The following is a 16,492-nucleotide window of genomic DNA, read 5'->3' on the forward strand; positions in this document are numbered from 1 at the left end:
CATCCTGTCTGTATAAAAGGAAGTGCATTCCAACTCTCAAAGAGAGGGCATTCCTTATGAAAAAGATTACCCCCTTTTTAGCATTACATACATAGTAGATCAATATATCCTTAGAGGAACACCTGCCAGTCCTATAAGGGACAGCTTTCTGACCTTCAAACAAGGAACATCCCTCAGGGATGTAGCCAAGGGGGAGGGGGGCTTCTTGGGGTCCGGACCCCCCCTTCCATTAGAAAAATGAATGGTGCGTGCTGCTGCACCGCCGTGCCCAAGCCCCATTACAATGGTGGCACTTAGTCTGGACCCCCTCCCCTTCCTAAAATCCTGGCTACGTCCCTGCATCCCTTATAACAGGAGGTGGGTAAAATGTGACCTCTAGGGCTGAGTTTGTGGTCCTCAGACTGCATACTAGATGGATACAACTCTATTAGGGAGGTCATGGGTATTAATTTACAGGATCTAAGCAGAGCAGTGAAGGACAGGGAATCTTGGAAAGATCTCATCCACAGGGTTGCTGGGGTTGACTCAAATGCAGTTAACAACAAATGGGAAACCAAATATTTTTTTTTAATCTTACTAAAAATATCTTTTGGGTGAGGTGTGGGGAAATTTCCACCATGTTTGGAATCCCATTCAATCTGCCCCCACGTCAGAATGAAATTTTGTAAAACAAACAAACAAACAAAAAATCCACCATCCTTTTTACTCACAATGCCCCCTAGGCGCCTAAGGAGGCCTTCAAACATGCCACCCTGTCCCTTAGAGGGCTTTTGGGGGAAAGTGGGACATTTTTAATGCATGAATGAATGAATTAATTTTTCAGAAGCAGGTGTGGTGGGGGGTGCAGCCCACCAAGGCCTCCTAGAAAGCTAATATGGGCCTTTAGTCTTCCAGTTGTCCACCCCTGCCTTATAATAAGGGACACCTGCCAACCCTAATTGGGCCTGCATAGGTCACCTGATTCCAGGCCCTTGTTTAGTGTCATATACACAGTGGACCCATATATTCTGCTTATTAAGGAACTGCTCAGTTCCTGTAAATTAAATACAAGCATTTTTATTAATAATATAAAAGCTTTCACAGATAGTTATTCAGCACCTCCTGTTATAAGGGAGGTTCCTTGTTTGAAGATCAAAAAGCTGTCTCTTATAGGACTAGCAGGTGTTCCTTTAAGGATATATTGATCTACTATGTATGTATCCCTGCCCCAAAGTGTTTTGGTTTGGTTTGTTTTTTTAAATTAAGGAATGTGTATCCTTGTGCTTAAATATGAAAATGATCCTATCTGCTGCTCTGCTGTTAAATTTGCTGTTAACAGTATTTTTACGGAGTATTGCTATTACTTTTTTATTGTTAGCCACCTAGATAGTGTCCATGTTTTTTCACAGGGTATAGAACATTTACTAAATATGAATGTGAAGAATGAGGCTTTATACAATCTTACTGCTAAATCTAAAAATAAAAATGTTCAATAGCTAAATTGGAAAGGTACATCACATATTTATTAATAACTTTTTATTCCCTCTCTCTCTTTCTCTCAATATGAGGCATGAAAGGCAGCTCAAAACTGCTTCATATACAAATTCCAACAATAAGCAAATATGAAACAAAAAGTAACAATAAGAAAAATCAAACAGAACAATATATACCAATACAACAAACAGTAGAAGAGCAAACTTTTAAAAATCTAAATGGAGATAAAACACAGATCAAGTATTTACCACAAGGAGACCGGATTTTAACCAGTTTGTGCCATGTCTTAGTGAATGGGTATGAATTTTAAAAATTGAACATGCTATATTTGCTATAGAACTAAAGAAATACTACATCATCTGCAAAGGAGCTGTTGAAATCACCAACAATTAAACTGGGCTCTATTAAAAGTCTCCATTAAAAGATCCAGTAAGTCCTACTTTTCCTTCATGGATTTTAAAGCAATTTAGCGTGGTTAGAGCCAGCATGGTATAGTGGGATGAGTACTGGACAACAATTCTGGAGATCAGTATTTGATTTCTTGCTCAGCCATGGAAACCTTCTGTGTGATCTTGGGCAAGTCCCACACACTCAGCTCAGAAAACCCTGTTTTAGGGTCACCTATAAGTTGGAAACAACTTGAAGGCACAAGACAACAAGTGAAGTTATTCCCTCTCCCCCAGTTCTTATACATCCCTGTAAAGTAGGTTAGACTAGTTAATAGTGAATGGCCAAAGATCACCTGGTTAGTCTCACAGCTGAGTAGGGATTTTAAACCTAGGTCTGTCAGGTACATTCTTTCCAGACATAGACCAGTACTTTAATCACAGCATTACATTCATGGCACCCTACCCTAAGCAAAGGATGGGCTTCTCCCTCAAGATATTTACAGTCTTAGTTAAAACTGTTGAAAACATTTCTGCATTACGGAGTTATCGCTGTTATCATCAGCCACAGAAAACTTTCCAACTACAGTCAGCCCTCCATATTAGCGGGGGATCTGTTCAGACCCCCCCCCCCCAATGGAGACTCTCATGTATTCAAGCCCCATAGGCTTGAATGGGGCATGCCCCTGTTTATGTGTACAGGGTAAGCACCACAGTGGCATACCCCATTAAGGATAATGGAGGTCACCCCTCCATGAATAATCAAGAATGCGGATCTCAAATCTGCGAGAAAGTATCAGTGACTGTATTTTGTTAAGTGAATTGTGCATACTATTCACCTGGTTGTTTTGTTTTGTTTTATTAAGAAGAAAATGGTGATAGTGATGCACAGAATAGGATTTTGTTTTGATTTTCATTGTAACAGAAACAGAGATTTTGAAATCTTTAACCCCCTTGAACAGTGCTTCAAACTTCATTGGATATACTCAAGGGAGCAGAGAGGCTGAGATAGTCACTGGAAACAGAAGTCTTGTCTTCCAGATGCTTAATTAGAAATCCATAATAAATATCTCTAGTTCAAAAGCAATTGCTTCCTGGAACAATGGAGGCAAATGAACAGTTTCAATCCAATCTTTCTCTTTCTCCTCTCCCTCTTGATCGCAAACCATAATTAGAGCACTTCTACAAAATTACATTTCTCAGATTGCCAGGGAATCAGCACCTCAGAGGCTTTATCCACAAAGAGCAGGCTGTTATCACTAACACCCGGCCTATATTCCCGTCTTTTTAGTTCCGGGGGCAGGCAAGTAATTACATTATCTGCATTTATTATCTAATACAAATTTAAAAGCCATGAACATTAGACTCAGGTCAATTCTGCTTAGAGATAGTTTCCAAAACTCAGTAATTAGTTGGCAAAGATCTGAACAGGCCGCACCAAGAATGCACACAAAAGGAAATAAAGGCAAAAGCACTTATGTTCAAAATGGACACTCCATAAAGCTAACCAAGAATGACACATATTATGATTGGCATCATAAGCACAGCTTCCAACATTTTACAGATGAAAACCGGGATGCATGTGGCCAAGCAACATGAGAGTTGTGGTCAAGATGGCTAAGGTTATAGATGAGAAAGGACAGTCAAGGTAAGAGATGCTGCAGCAGTTTGTTTTTTGTCTAAATCTGCTGGGTAGGACAATATTTTGCCCCCTTTTCTCCTCTCCCTCCTGCTTAGTTAATTGAAAGTAAGCTGACATAAAAGGGGGAAAGTGGGAGGAGGAGAGAGAAACTGGGGCATTTTGGAAGCAGCTGAAAAAGTAGGATGGCATAAGATTAATCCAGACTATCCTTGCCAAATTTAGGTATGTATAAGAATTATTCATTAGAGAAAAATAATCATGCATAATAAGAAAATAATTGACTCAGGAGATGAGAGTGTAGTCTGTCCCATATCATTGCCATGGCCTGGAAGTCAGACCCTATCAAGGGAGATGGTGGCATTAAGGTTGAAGATGGTGACTTTCAAATAACCATCTCACTAGAGCTGGGATGAGGAGAACGTGGCCTCTGAGTGCACATGCTCCTGACCCCAGAACAACCCTGCTAGCCTCCAGACTTTCCCACATTTTACATTTTAGCCAGGAATATATTTTTTGCCCTCAAATTGGCAAAAAGTCACTAAAATGCTGCAAAACAGATTTTTGTTAACACCTCACACAAAAGCACCCAAAACTGGCTGCAAGTCTAGTAGTTTACTCCCTGTATGTTCCAAGAGCTTTTCAGCCATCCAAAAAGAACGAAGACATCTACTTAAAATTAGCCAACTGGTACACCCAAGTACTTTTGGATGGACTGCTGGAGGGGATAATCCTTTTTGCCTCCACAATTGCCCACTCCTGTCTGGTTCAGTGGCTTGTCTTTTATCTAACTTCATCCTGCAATCAAAGACACAGTGAGCTATCAGCTTATTCAGGATTCCTGCAAAGCAGTCATCTTCTGCCAATTTTAACCCAGACAAAGGAACAAAACCAGTATCAATAGCTAAACTACACACTACCTTAAATATATGGTGTGCGGCTAAGTTTCATTTTCTTTCTTTTTCTAATGTAAGTGCACATGGGTGAAACATAAGACTAGGATCCATAAATACAGATAGATGAGGTTCAAATCTTCCCCTAACCCAGTTGTTTTCTACCTTCTTAAATCTCCTTTGTCCTCATGCAAGGGGGCTAAAAAAAGAAAATGAAAATCATCCATTGATACCAGTTGAGGGGGAGGGGAGAAAATTCTCCATCCATAAGGATGCCAACATGGGTTAATAATGTTGGATGAAGGCCAGTATAGGAGGACTTGGCATCAGCAGTTTTACAGTGGGCTTCTAAACAGCAGGCACCAATCATCTAATTGTTGTTCAATCTGTATTTGCTGTACACTGTTCCAAATAATCCAGACTATTATATCTGACAAATCTAAAAACTCAGAGGCAAAGGAGGCCTGCAGTTCTCTGAAATCAGGACTTCTTATTCACTAGACAGGAAGACCAGGTGCATTTGGAGGAAAAGTTGTTTCATATGTAGGGGTACAAGTCAAAGATCATCCCAGGCACTGAGGTTTCTGGGCCAAAACTTAGAATCATAGAATCATAGAATCATAGAGTTGGAAGAGACCACAGGGGCCATCCAGTCCAACCCCCTGCCATGCAGGAAATCACAATCAAAGCATCCCCGACAGATGGCCATCCAGCCTCTGCTTGAAGACCTCCAAGGAAGGAGACTCCACTACACTCCAAGGGAGTGTGTTCCACTGTTGAACAGCCCTTACTGTCAGGAAGTTCCTCCTAATATTGAGGTGGAATCTCTTTTCCTGCAGTTTGCATCCATTGCTTCGGGTCCTAGTCTCTGGAGCAGCAGAAAACAAGCTTGCTCCCTCCTCAATATGACATCCCTTCAAATATTTGAACAGGGCTATCATATCACCTCTTAACCTTCTTTTCTCCAGGCTAAACATCCCCAGCTCCCTAAGTCGTTCCTCATAGGGCATGGTTTCTAGACCTTTCACCATTTTAGTCGCCCTCCTTTGGACACGCTCCAGTTTCTCAATGTCCTTTTTGAATTGTGGCGCCCAGAACTGGACACAATATTCCAGGTGGGGCCTGACCAGAGCAGAATAGAGTGGCACTATTACTTCCCTTGATCTAGACACTATACTTCTATTGATGCAGCCTAAAATCGCATTGGCCTTGTTAGCTGCCGCATCGCACTGTTGACTCATGTTCAACTTGTGGTCTACTTGGACTCCTAGATCCCTTTCACATGTTGTCTCCTTTAGCCAGGTGTCCCCCATCCTATATCTGTGCATTTCATTTTTTTCGCCCTAAGTGCAGTACCTTACATTTCTCCCTGTTGAAGTTCATTCTGTTTGCTGTGGCCCAGCTTTCTAGTCTATTCAGGTCATTTTGAATGTTGATCCTGTCCTCTGGAGTATTAGCAATTCCTCCTAATTTGGTGTCATCTGCAAATTTGATAAGTATTCCCCCAATTTTTTCCTCCAAGTCATTGATAAAGATGTTGAACAGTACTGGGCCCAGGACAGAGCCCTGTGGGACCCCACTGGTCACTTCTCTCCAGGATGAAAAAGTGCCATTGTTGAGCACCCTTTGGGTTCGTCCGGTCAACCAGTTACAAATCCACTTAACAGTTGCCTTGTCTAGCCCACATTTTACAAGCTTGTTTGCAAGAATGTCATGGGGAACTTTGTCAAAGGCCTTACTGAAATCAAGATATACTATATCCACAGCATTCCCTTCATCTACCAAGCTGGTAATTTTATCAAAGAAAGAGATTAGGTTTGTCTGGCATGACTTGTTTCTCTGAAACCCATGTTGACTTTTTGTGATTATGGCATTGGCTTCTAGATGTTCACAGATTCTCTGTTTAATGATCTGCTCCAGAATCTTTCCTAGTATTGATGTCAGACTAACTGGACGATAATTGTTGGGATCCTCTTTTTTCCCCTTTTTGAAGATGGGGACAACGTTTGCCCTCCGCCAGTCTGCTGGCACTTCTCCTGTTCTCCAGGAGTTTTCAAAGATGATTGCCAATGGCTCTGATATTACATTTGCCAGTTCTTTTAATACCCTTGGATGTAGCTCATCTGGTCCTGGAGACTTAAATTCATTTAGGTTAAACAGGTATTCCTGTACTATCTCTTTACAGTGGTACCCCGGGATACGAAAGCACCGCCTTACGAAATTTCCGGGTTACGAAAAAAATCAATAGGAAAAAACTGTTCCGGGTTACGAAGGTTATTTCGGGTTACGAAAAATTTTTTGGTGCTTTTCGGCGCTATTTCGCACGAAATCGCGGCTTTTCCCCATTAGCGCCTATGGCTTTTTCGGCTTACGAAGGATTTCGGGTTACGAACGCGGCGGCGGAACGAATTATTTTCGTAACCCGGGGTACCACTGTACTTATTTTGTGCTGGAATTCCCCTATTCTGTCCTCTGCTCCATTATCCTCAGGTTGAGCACCCTTTGCCTTTTCTGAGAAGACAGAGGCAAAGAAAGTGTTGAGTAATTCTGCCTTTTCTCTGTCCTCTGTTAGCATTTTGCCATCTTCTGCACGCAGTGACCCTACTGTTTCCTTCTTCTTCCTTTTGCTGCGGACATATCCAAAAAGCCCTTTTTGTTGTTCTTAACCTCTCTAGCAAGCCTGAGTTCATTCTGCTCTTTAGCTTTTCTGACCTTATCTCTACACATGCTAGCTATTTGTTTGAATTCCTCTTTGGTGATTTCCCCCTTTTTCCATTTCTTATACGTGTTCCTTTTCAAATTTAGCTGAGCTGAAAGTTCCTTGGTCATCCATCCTGGGTTCTTGCAACACCTCCCATTTTTCTTTCTCACTGGAACTGTTTTAATTTGTGCCTTCAGTATCTCCTTTTTTAGAAACTCCCATCCATCTTGAACTCCCTTCTCTTTTAGTATTCCTGACCATGGGATCACCCCCAGTATTTCTCTAAGTTTACTGAAATCCGCTCTCCTGAAGTCTAGAATGCGTGTCTGACTATGCCTGGCTTCTCCTTTCCACTGTGGCCTTTCCACTTGATATCAAGGGATGGTCCCTGGTGATATAATTAAGTGTTAAATACTAACCACTGTTGATCATAGCTTGTCATTCAAATGCACACCCACCCACACACACATGCAGTACACTTTCCTGTTGGGTAATTAATTTGTACATAGATTTTTCTTCTTGCCAAAACTGAGCGTACCAAAACTGGAGAATCTGCACCGTTATCTTCTACCTGAAGATAAAAAACAAAAACAGGAGATTCAAAGCCGAGCTTTGAAATCTGACAACTCTATTCATGGGGTGCCTATTTGTGGCACTTTTTCTGTACTCCAAAACAAATATTTCTGACACTAAATTTGCTTAGTCTCTTACATGGAAGATGTATATCTGCACACAATGAAATGTGGCTGCAGGGCTGCACCCTTCTGTTGAAAAGAATGAGCTCTTGCAACTAGAGAGCTCTTTGTGGGTGGCAAAATTGCATCACCCCAAATAGATATCAGAATGAGGGACAGTGTTTGATTTTCTACAGCAGCAACATCAGTACTGTGCTTTAGTCTCAGCAAACTGCAATTAGTGACACACATTAGAATCACTGCTTTGTTTTAATACTTTGATTTGCATACCCTCCATTTGTCCCAATTTGGCAGGGATAGTCCCAGTTAACCTTGTGTCATCCCACTTGTCCAGCTGCTTTTCAAATTTCCCACATTCTCTCTCTTCCTCCCACTTTTCCCCATCATCGCCATTTTACTTCAACTACTGCAAACTGAGTTCAAAATGCAAAAGAAATTGCACTCAGTGGGGGAGAGGAGAAGTGGGGGCAGAATCCGAGTAGACTCAGGCAAATGCAAATACAAACTGCTGCAGCATCCACTAGCTTGTGGTTTTTGCCTTCATGACCACACTCTGATGTGGCTTGGCCATCAGTTTTCCTCTGTGAAATGAAATTGAATGAGGGATAAACAGATCTTCTGTGTTGGAGCAGAAAACTTTTTTGGGGAAAAAAATCCTGGTTCTTCTTGATAATCCCATGGATGTGGATCAGGGCATAGAAGAGCATAGAGGACCACCACTGAGTGGCCTGATGCAAGGGAGGAACTTGGCTCATGCAGACTGAAGGGCGAAGCAGACCGACCCGAAAAGCCAGATTGGGTCTGTGGCTGCCTCATGTTGTGGGCCCAATCTGCCATGGCACCAGCCAAAAAAGGATCAGTTTTCAACTGCTCCATTTTCAGCTGTGGAAAAGCCGCCTTTAGCGGCTCTTCCGTGGCCCCATGGCAGCTTCGCAGTGTGTTGGGAGCTTGCAGCATATAACTGCCATGCCCCTAAGATGCCTGGAAGCCAGCTCATGTGTGGGCAGCCGGGCAGCTGGAAGCTGGCTTCTGGGCGGCTTCAGAGCATGCAGTGTCAAAACAACAACACAAAGGGGCGGTCTGTTTTGTCTCCAAGTCTCCTTTGTCCAAAATGCTCGGGACAAGAAGTGTTTTGGATTTTGCAGTTTTTCTGGTTTTGGAATATTTGCGCATAATGAAATATCTTGGAGATGGGACTTAAGCCTAAACTTGGAATTCATTTATCTTTTGTATACGCCTTATATGCACAGTCTGAACATATTTTTAATAATTTTGTGCATGAAACAAAGTTTGTGTACACTGAACCTTCAGAAAGATGTCACTATCTCAGCCACCATTTTGGATTTTGGAATATTTTAGATTTCAGAGTTCCACATAAAGGAGAATCATCCTGTAACTTCCATGGAACAATCTGTTTAGAGATCTAGTTAAGAGTTCTCTGCAGTGGCATTGTGTAAGAATTCACCTATATGTAGCCTAAAGCTCTGAAATATGAAATAATGTATCTTAAAGATCCTTATATCTTCCCTGTTTCAATAAATGTGGTATAAAACTGCTTTAACAATGATTGAATTGTGCATCATATGCCAACATTATAGGTATAGACAGTTATAGAGCAAGGCTATGTGTGCATGTGTGTGTGTGTGTGTGTGTGTGTGTGATTTTGCTAGTTGTCTATCTACTGAATTTATGCCTTTCCTACAGTATTTAATGTTAGTACAAGAGCATCAAAATATAAAGTTTTGCATTTTAGTTCCTTTGTGTAGAGATATTCAACTCAAGGGAAGTAAAATTGAAAACTTTAATTTTGTACAGTGAACAATGATGTCCTCTGGCTGCTAAGGAAATTGAATCGAGGCCCATTTTTTAATTGTCTGTTATAAACTGAAGGAGAAAAAGATGCACACAGTTTAAATTGGATATCCAGGGATTCTTTATCACCATAATGCAAACATGTAATCACATTGCTGGCGGGAGGGGCAGTTACAAAATTGTATTATCCATACTTAAATGCTGAGCCATAAAGCTGTCATTCCTATGCCAGAAAATAAAATGAAAAAATTGCTCCCCAAATTTGTAAGTTTGGATGCTTCCTCCTTCTCAGAGTGATGTTGTAATATGCAAATGAGAGGTTTATTTAGTGTGTGGATAAAAGAGCTTTTTAAGTCCTCATTCCTTCTAACATCTTTAACAGCTGTGCAGTTTCTTACAAAATATGTTTTATCGTTTCAAGAAATGCTGTTAACCTCGCAGTTTTAAAACTGAATGAACAAGGCCTCTTGGACAAATTGAAAAACAAATGGTGGTACGACAAAGGAGAATGTGGCAGCGGGGGAGGTGACTCCAAGGTTAGCCTCAATGTCACCAAAGCGGGTAAACAGTATGTAGAGTAATTGGTGCATCTGCTGGGGTCTTTTCCTTCCTGTCATGATTGTGTCCTAGGCATTGTTAACCGCTGGGGGCAAAAAAGACCTCTGCGTTCATATGTATGCAATTACTGTCAAAGCAAAAATATTTGCATCCTTCTATTCACCACCACCACCACCACCATCACCACCACCACCACCACAAGGTAACTGATGAGCCCAGGAATCTACTGTGGCATCTCTAGTTATTCTTGCAGTCTCACAGATCTCAAAAAAGTTACCTTTTTTAAAAAATCAGATATATATATATATGTGTGTATACAAAGATCTAACTCAAATGTTCTTGGGGACACAGTTCGGGAACCTGCCAGATTACCCCTCTCTCCCCCTAGTTTGATATTAAATAGTTTATACTGACTATACCTATCCAGGTTTATCTGAAGTCATCCCCCAATTTCCTTTTTAAAAACTGCTAGCAAGTCTAGTCACAACCAACAGTGTGTATACACAATTCTCTTGCTTCTTATGTGACAACTCTCAAAGACCACTTGTTCTTTTTGATGGACTAACTAGACCTTGTTTGGCTTAGGGAGCATAACTGGTCTGCAGGTTTAGTGTTATGGTTTCTTTAAAGGAAACCTAGGAGTTGTTGCTTTTTTAAAGATGACATCTCAGTTCAGAAGCACACATTTCCCTCTAAAAACTACCTTTGCGAAATAGTCTTGATTTCATGATCCACAGAAACAAAGTCTGAGAACCAACTTTACAGTTCCTGTGTCTAAATACCAGAAGATAAATAAATCCATGCAGGAAAATTCCATTTCAGATACTTTATTTATATTATCTGTATTATATTTATATCTGGCCCTTCCTCCAAACAACCCCAAGGCTTATTTAGTTGTATCTTCTTTTTTAAAAAAAATCATGAAATATATTACCTGAGAAATTGTGGCTGGTTCAGTATCACCCACTGAGCTTCCTAGATGTGGGGCAGTTTAATTAATAGAATAGAAGGATACCCATAATGCTGTGTTTAAACCCTAATTTTTTCATCAAGGTTCATACATTTTTATCACATTACATTTAGTGAAATGCAGTGGTGGAAAAAAACACTCTTATTCATGTAGAATGCACATCTCAGAAGTAGATGCCACTATGCTCAGAGAAAATTAATCCTCAGTAAATCTGCCATTCTTTGCAGCCTAAATTATATGAAGGGTTAGGTTTACCATATTTTGAAAAGCAAAAAAAGGGGGGACCCATTTACTGACTACTTCAAATCACCAATCTCTATGATGACTCTCACTTTAGATACCTGTACTGTATAATCTGTGATAGAGGGCCAGTGTGGTGCAGTGGTTTGATCACTGGACTACAACCCTGGAGACCAGGGTTTGATTCCCCACTCAGCCATGGTAACCCATTGAGTGACCTTAAGCAAATTACACACTCTTAGCCCTAGAAAACCCCATGTTAGAGTCACCTTAGGGTCACTATAAATCGGAAATGATTGAAGGCAACAATAACCTGTGATAATTGCTAATATTCCCAACCTTCCCTATATTTAAATAACAATTTTGCCTTTCCTTTTCCCCTTCCCTACCTCTTCTAACAGCCTCCTCACCTGATCCATCAACCTCTGTGTGGTTGGAGGCTTCCTTGGTGAGTTCACTTTCCACCATCTGCCTCCCTTCTTCCCCCACACTCTCAAATTTCATCCCCCATACCCACTGTGAATAGTTCACCAGGCCAGCACCAATCCCTTCTTCTAGCTGAGCTCTCAATTGAGTTGGAAAGATGGCAGTGGCAGACAGGAGGCAAAGCAGCACTTGACATTTTTAAATCCCTGAAAATTTTTAAAATCTCCCTGGACAGAAATTTTCTGGAAAAGAGGGCAATTCCAGGAAAAGGAGGATGTATGATAACCCTACAATGGATGCATAGCTTCAATGGTAGGGTAGGCTTATTTTGTGGGTGACAGATCTGCAGATTGGTATCTCCCCTGTTCTTCATGAAAACCAACACAAAACAAAGATGAAGAGGCATGGTTTTGCCAAAGCAGGTCGCCTTTGATGGGACTGTCAAATAACATTTGTTAGCTGACAATGTAAGCCAATAGTTTTGGGTTTACAGTAATTGCACACGCTTTGTTTAAAAATTTCCCCAGCAGTATGTGCCCATTACCTGAAGCGATGGAGCAGGTCCCAGTTGTATGTCTGTCTCTAACCCTTGGCCTACCATACATGACATAACAATCACTGTGGCCTCTGCTCCGTCACTTTGCAATGCGATTCTATGTAGTTTTATTTGAATAACATAAAATAACATATATAATGTTATTTATGTTATTTTCCACGTGAAGAACTCCTGTAAACCTTGCCGTTTTGAAACTCAGTGAGGCAGGCGTCTTAGACAAGCTGAAAAACAAATGGTGGTACGATAAAGGTGAATGTGGACCCAAGGACTCTGGAAGTAAGGTCAGTTGCTGCAGTTCGGGACCTACTATTGTGTTCACAAGAGAGAGTTAATGATCACTTAAGAATGGAAATAAGTCAGTTATTGAACAGTGATCGTGTAGAAGATGCTTATCCTTTTCTTCCCAATCCCAGTGGGACAAAAAGAAGTTTTTGCTTGGATTTGTAAAATCTGCAGGGGGGAAAAAGTTGCAACACAATAAAAGGATTCCCACCTTCATTAAAATCCTTCATCAAGAGCTTCACCCAAGGCACAATCCCAAACACCAAGCCTTACATTGCTTCAGTGTTCAAGGCACAGAGGTTCCCCAGATATGAACGACCCACTGACTACATCTTCCTGCAGGTTCTCTTCTGACAGACATGGAACGCTAGATTCAGGATGGCCTTGCTGTTTGCTCTTAAAAACTACAGTTTGCTCTTTAGAGGCCATTTATTATACGTATTATACAGTCATGTGTCATGTGCCTTCCCCACCTCACTTAGCAGTGGTACCCTATTCCAACAGACGCTTCTGTTAAGAAGCTGGTATTCATTCAAGGGAAGCTTGCAGTTCTGAACTGCCCTAGAAGGCTGACTCCTATTGTTTGCCTGCTTTAAAAAAAGGGGGAAGGCAGGCAGGCAGGCCCTGCTCTCTGCTTTTTTGACAATATTTGAGGGGAAAGTAAAATTAATTAATTAATTAAAATGTTACGCCTCCACAATGAAGGCCTTGTGAAAATACTTTTGCATGGTGTTATCTCACCATCTTTGTAATGTTTTATTTACTGAGAAAGCTGTTGGAATATACAATAATATAGCTTTAAACTATTACAACAACTATAATCAGTGGTCATTGTGGTGGGCAAATTTCAGCCACCTCAGAGTATAAAAAAATTAATCCTGAGCCTCACCCCATTTAAAAATAAGCTGATTGCTAAAAGCAAGGCTTACTAGATTACTTAATTATTAATATAAGAAGTGTGGCACAATGTCAAATCCTGAAAAATGTAATTAGCCTCCAGAATTGTGATGCTGGTTGTGCCCATCTTTTTGAAATCTTGAAATGTGAAGTGAGCAGTTTTGATCCAAATCAGTTTACTAGTGTCAGTTATAGAAAACTCATTGTTTCAATGAGATTTACAAAAGTACAGATTTACCATTCAGCAGTTTCTTTTCCCAGTAAGTGTACTCTAGTTCTCACTAGCAATTTGATTCAGGCCAGTGTGCCTATGCAGGTCATAGCAAAATAAACAATAACAGTGTGACAACGTAAACTCAGAATTAAGAATATACTGGTTTAAAATGCTTTTTAAACAATATTGTAAAACCAAAACTCACATTTTAAATTAAAACTGCATCAGACATGTAGCCACTATGTCATAGCTATGACTGAACTCCCCGTTTGGCCCCTGAAATGCAATCAGCCATTCAGAGCGATGGAGGTCTGTGCTGCTCCCAAGAGGGGTGCTGCAGGATGACATGATCAGCCCTCAGGTGATGCCATGAGGAGCGGAAGCAGGCAACTGTCACAATTCTTCATTGCAACCTCACTTGTTGGCAGGAGAGGACTGGTCACATCATCCTATAGCACACTGTGCTTATCATTGGAACAGACCTCCATTGTTCTGGAAGGCTGACTGGCTTTTAAGGTGGGTCTTGGGATCATTTGAAGTTGTGGCAATAGTGCCATAAACACAAATGAGAATATGAATAAATTATGGTGACCTAAATCTAATGGCTTGTCTACTCCAAATTCCCCGCAGGCTCACTGCATCCTTTTTATATGAGGCAAGGCCAAAACCCTAAATCAGGCATGGACTGTCTTGATGACATTGACACCCAATCCAGCCTTCCATCACCTTAACATGAATGTTAAAACCTTAGCATTTGCTCTGGGTTTTCAGCTCTCTTCACAGCAGCAACAACAGGCAGCTGTCTTCCCACACAAGTTACCTGTTGTTGCAACTATGGGTGTGAGTTGCTCTGACCCCATAATGAGGCACTCAGCACCAATAACATGTCTGAGCCCCTCATTGTGACCACAGAGGTGGTGCTGAGCAGTGAACGGGGATTATGTGGGAAGGTAGACATCCATGTTCACTGTGGAGAAGGCACAGGTAATGGCAGGAATTGGTACCAGAATACTCCATAACTGACTAACAGGATGCCAGCCATATTTTCCAAACTGAGAGAAACTCAGACATGCCAAAATTCCCAGGGCTGTACCCAACTGACCCAATGAAGAGAATGCAATTGACGGTTGGGAATGGGCTTGTACCTGCACAACAGTGCTGCCCCTGGCTTTCCAAATATGCTAGACCCACTTCTTTTTCACTCCAACACATTGCAGTGATTTTCTGAAACCAGAGAACTTTAAAAAGTTCCCTTTGTCAGCATGGTAGGAAAGGGTGGCAGCTATTCACTCTGGCTTTAAAAAGACTCTCCACTGTGCTGAACCTTGTTTCCAAAATAGTCTCAGCCTCTGGATTAGCTCTGTAAAAGTTCTGACTGAAACCCAGACAGATTCACCACCGGAGGAGGAGTGAAAGGAAAAAAATCTCATTATGCCCAGAAATCTCCCTACTCACATTGTAGATGTGGACTCCATGGCTGTAACGTGAAAATGCATTTGCTTGAGTTGTAAAAAGTGATTTAAACATCATAGACATTAAATCCACTGTTATTTAACTAATGGATAGAAAGCTAGTCAGGTGTTTTATTTTGCTTTTCAAATAAATATATGAGGACACATTTAGTGTAAAAGGAATCACTGCCATAGATCATGAAGTTGTTTTAATGATCCTCTAAAAGTCCCATGCTCAGGTCGCCATTAAATGTCAGGAGAAAGAGAATAGATATACTTTATTGATGCCACAGTTAATTGCTCTAGACTATTTCACAGCCATTCATAACCAAGGGACTAATCACATCCTAAAGTATTGGTTTAGCACTTGTAATGTTTTTCAATGTCTTTTGTTAAGTTTTTTGTCGTTTATATGTGTGTTTGTTTTGCAAACTAGGACAGACCAATTCTCTTGAAGGCATTTGTCAGTGGCTGTCTTTCCCCCCTGTTTATACCCATTAAATCACTACTACTGTCTCTGTATACACTGTACTGTAGTATTTGTTTGCTCTCCCAGCATCTTGTTCCCTGAATTTAACACCCAAACTTCTGTTTCCACAGGACAAGACGAGCGCCCTGAGTCTCAGCAACGTTGCCGGTGTCTTCTACATTCTGGTTGGCGGCCTGGGCTTGGCTATGCTGGTGGCTTTGATAGAATTCTGTTACAAATCCAGGGCAGAGGCGAAGAGAATGAAGGTGGCAAAGAGTGCACAGACTTTTAATCCAACTTCCTCGCAGAATACCCAGAATTTAGCAACTTATAGAGAAGGTTACAACGTATATGGAACCGAGAGTGTTAAAATTTAGGGGTAGGATTTAGGGCCTACTACAGTGAGTGGATGATGCATCATCTTGTCCTGCAGTGTTGTGACCTGTCTGTCCAGTGGTGGTCCCTGCTTGCTTCTCAAAGAGAGCTTCCTCTTTTTTGGAAAACCAATTCAATTAATTTTGGCTGCAGATGTTTAGTATACTTCCTTATATGTGACAATAGACATCTGCATTGCAAGAGTTTTGCTTTTCTTTTAATAAATGCATTGGCATATATACATGTATATATTTGATATAATTTTGTATGTACATATATGTGTGTGCTATATATAATAGTATCAAATATATACATGTATACAGGTAACTATCCATCAGAAGGGGACATTTATAACTATGTGAAATTTTAGAGGTTGTGGTGAAATTTTAGGTTTGTTGATGAAGAGTCAGACCAAGTAAGATTTCTCACTTTGCTTGTTTGTGTAGGAAGGGCTG

At 40.9% G+C, this 16,492-nt stretch overlaps 1 protein-coding gene across 1 annotated transcript in view; it reads left to right on the forward strand.

Moving 5' to 3' along the window:
• The window catches only part of GRIA4 (glutamate ionotropic receptor AMPA type subunit 4), a 329,124-nt gene that overhangs the window by 304,926 nt on the left and 7,706 nt on the right, over window positions 1–16,492 (forward strand). Inside the window, 2 exon segments of the mRNA XM_042457528.1 lie at window positions 12,516–12,630; window positions 15,794–15,928. Of these exon segments, the coding sequence (XP_042313462.1) occupies window positions 12,516–12,630; window positions 15,794–15,928 (250 nt within the window).

Source organism: Sceloporus undulatus, chromosome 3, assembly GCF_019175285.1.
Source record: "Sceloporus undulatus isolate JIND9_A2432 ecotype Alabama chromosome 3, SceUnd_v1.1, whole genome shotgun sequence".
Classification (NCBI taxonomy): Eukaryota; Metazoa; Chordata; class Lepidosauria; order Squamata; family Phrynosomatidae; genus Sceloporus; species Sceloporus undulatus.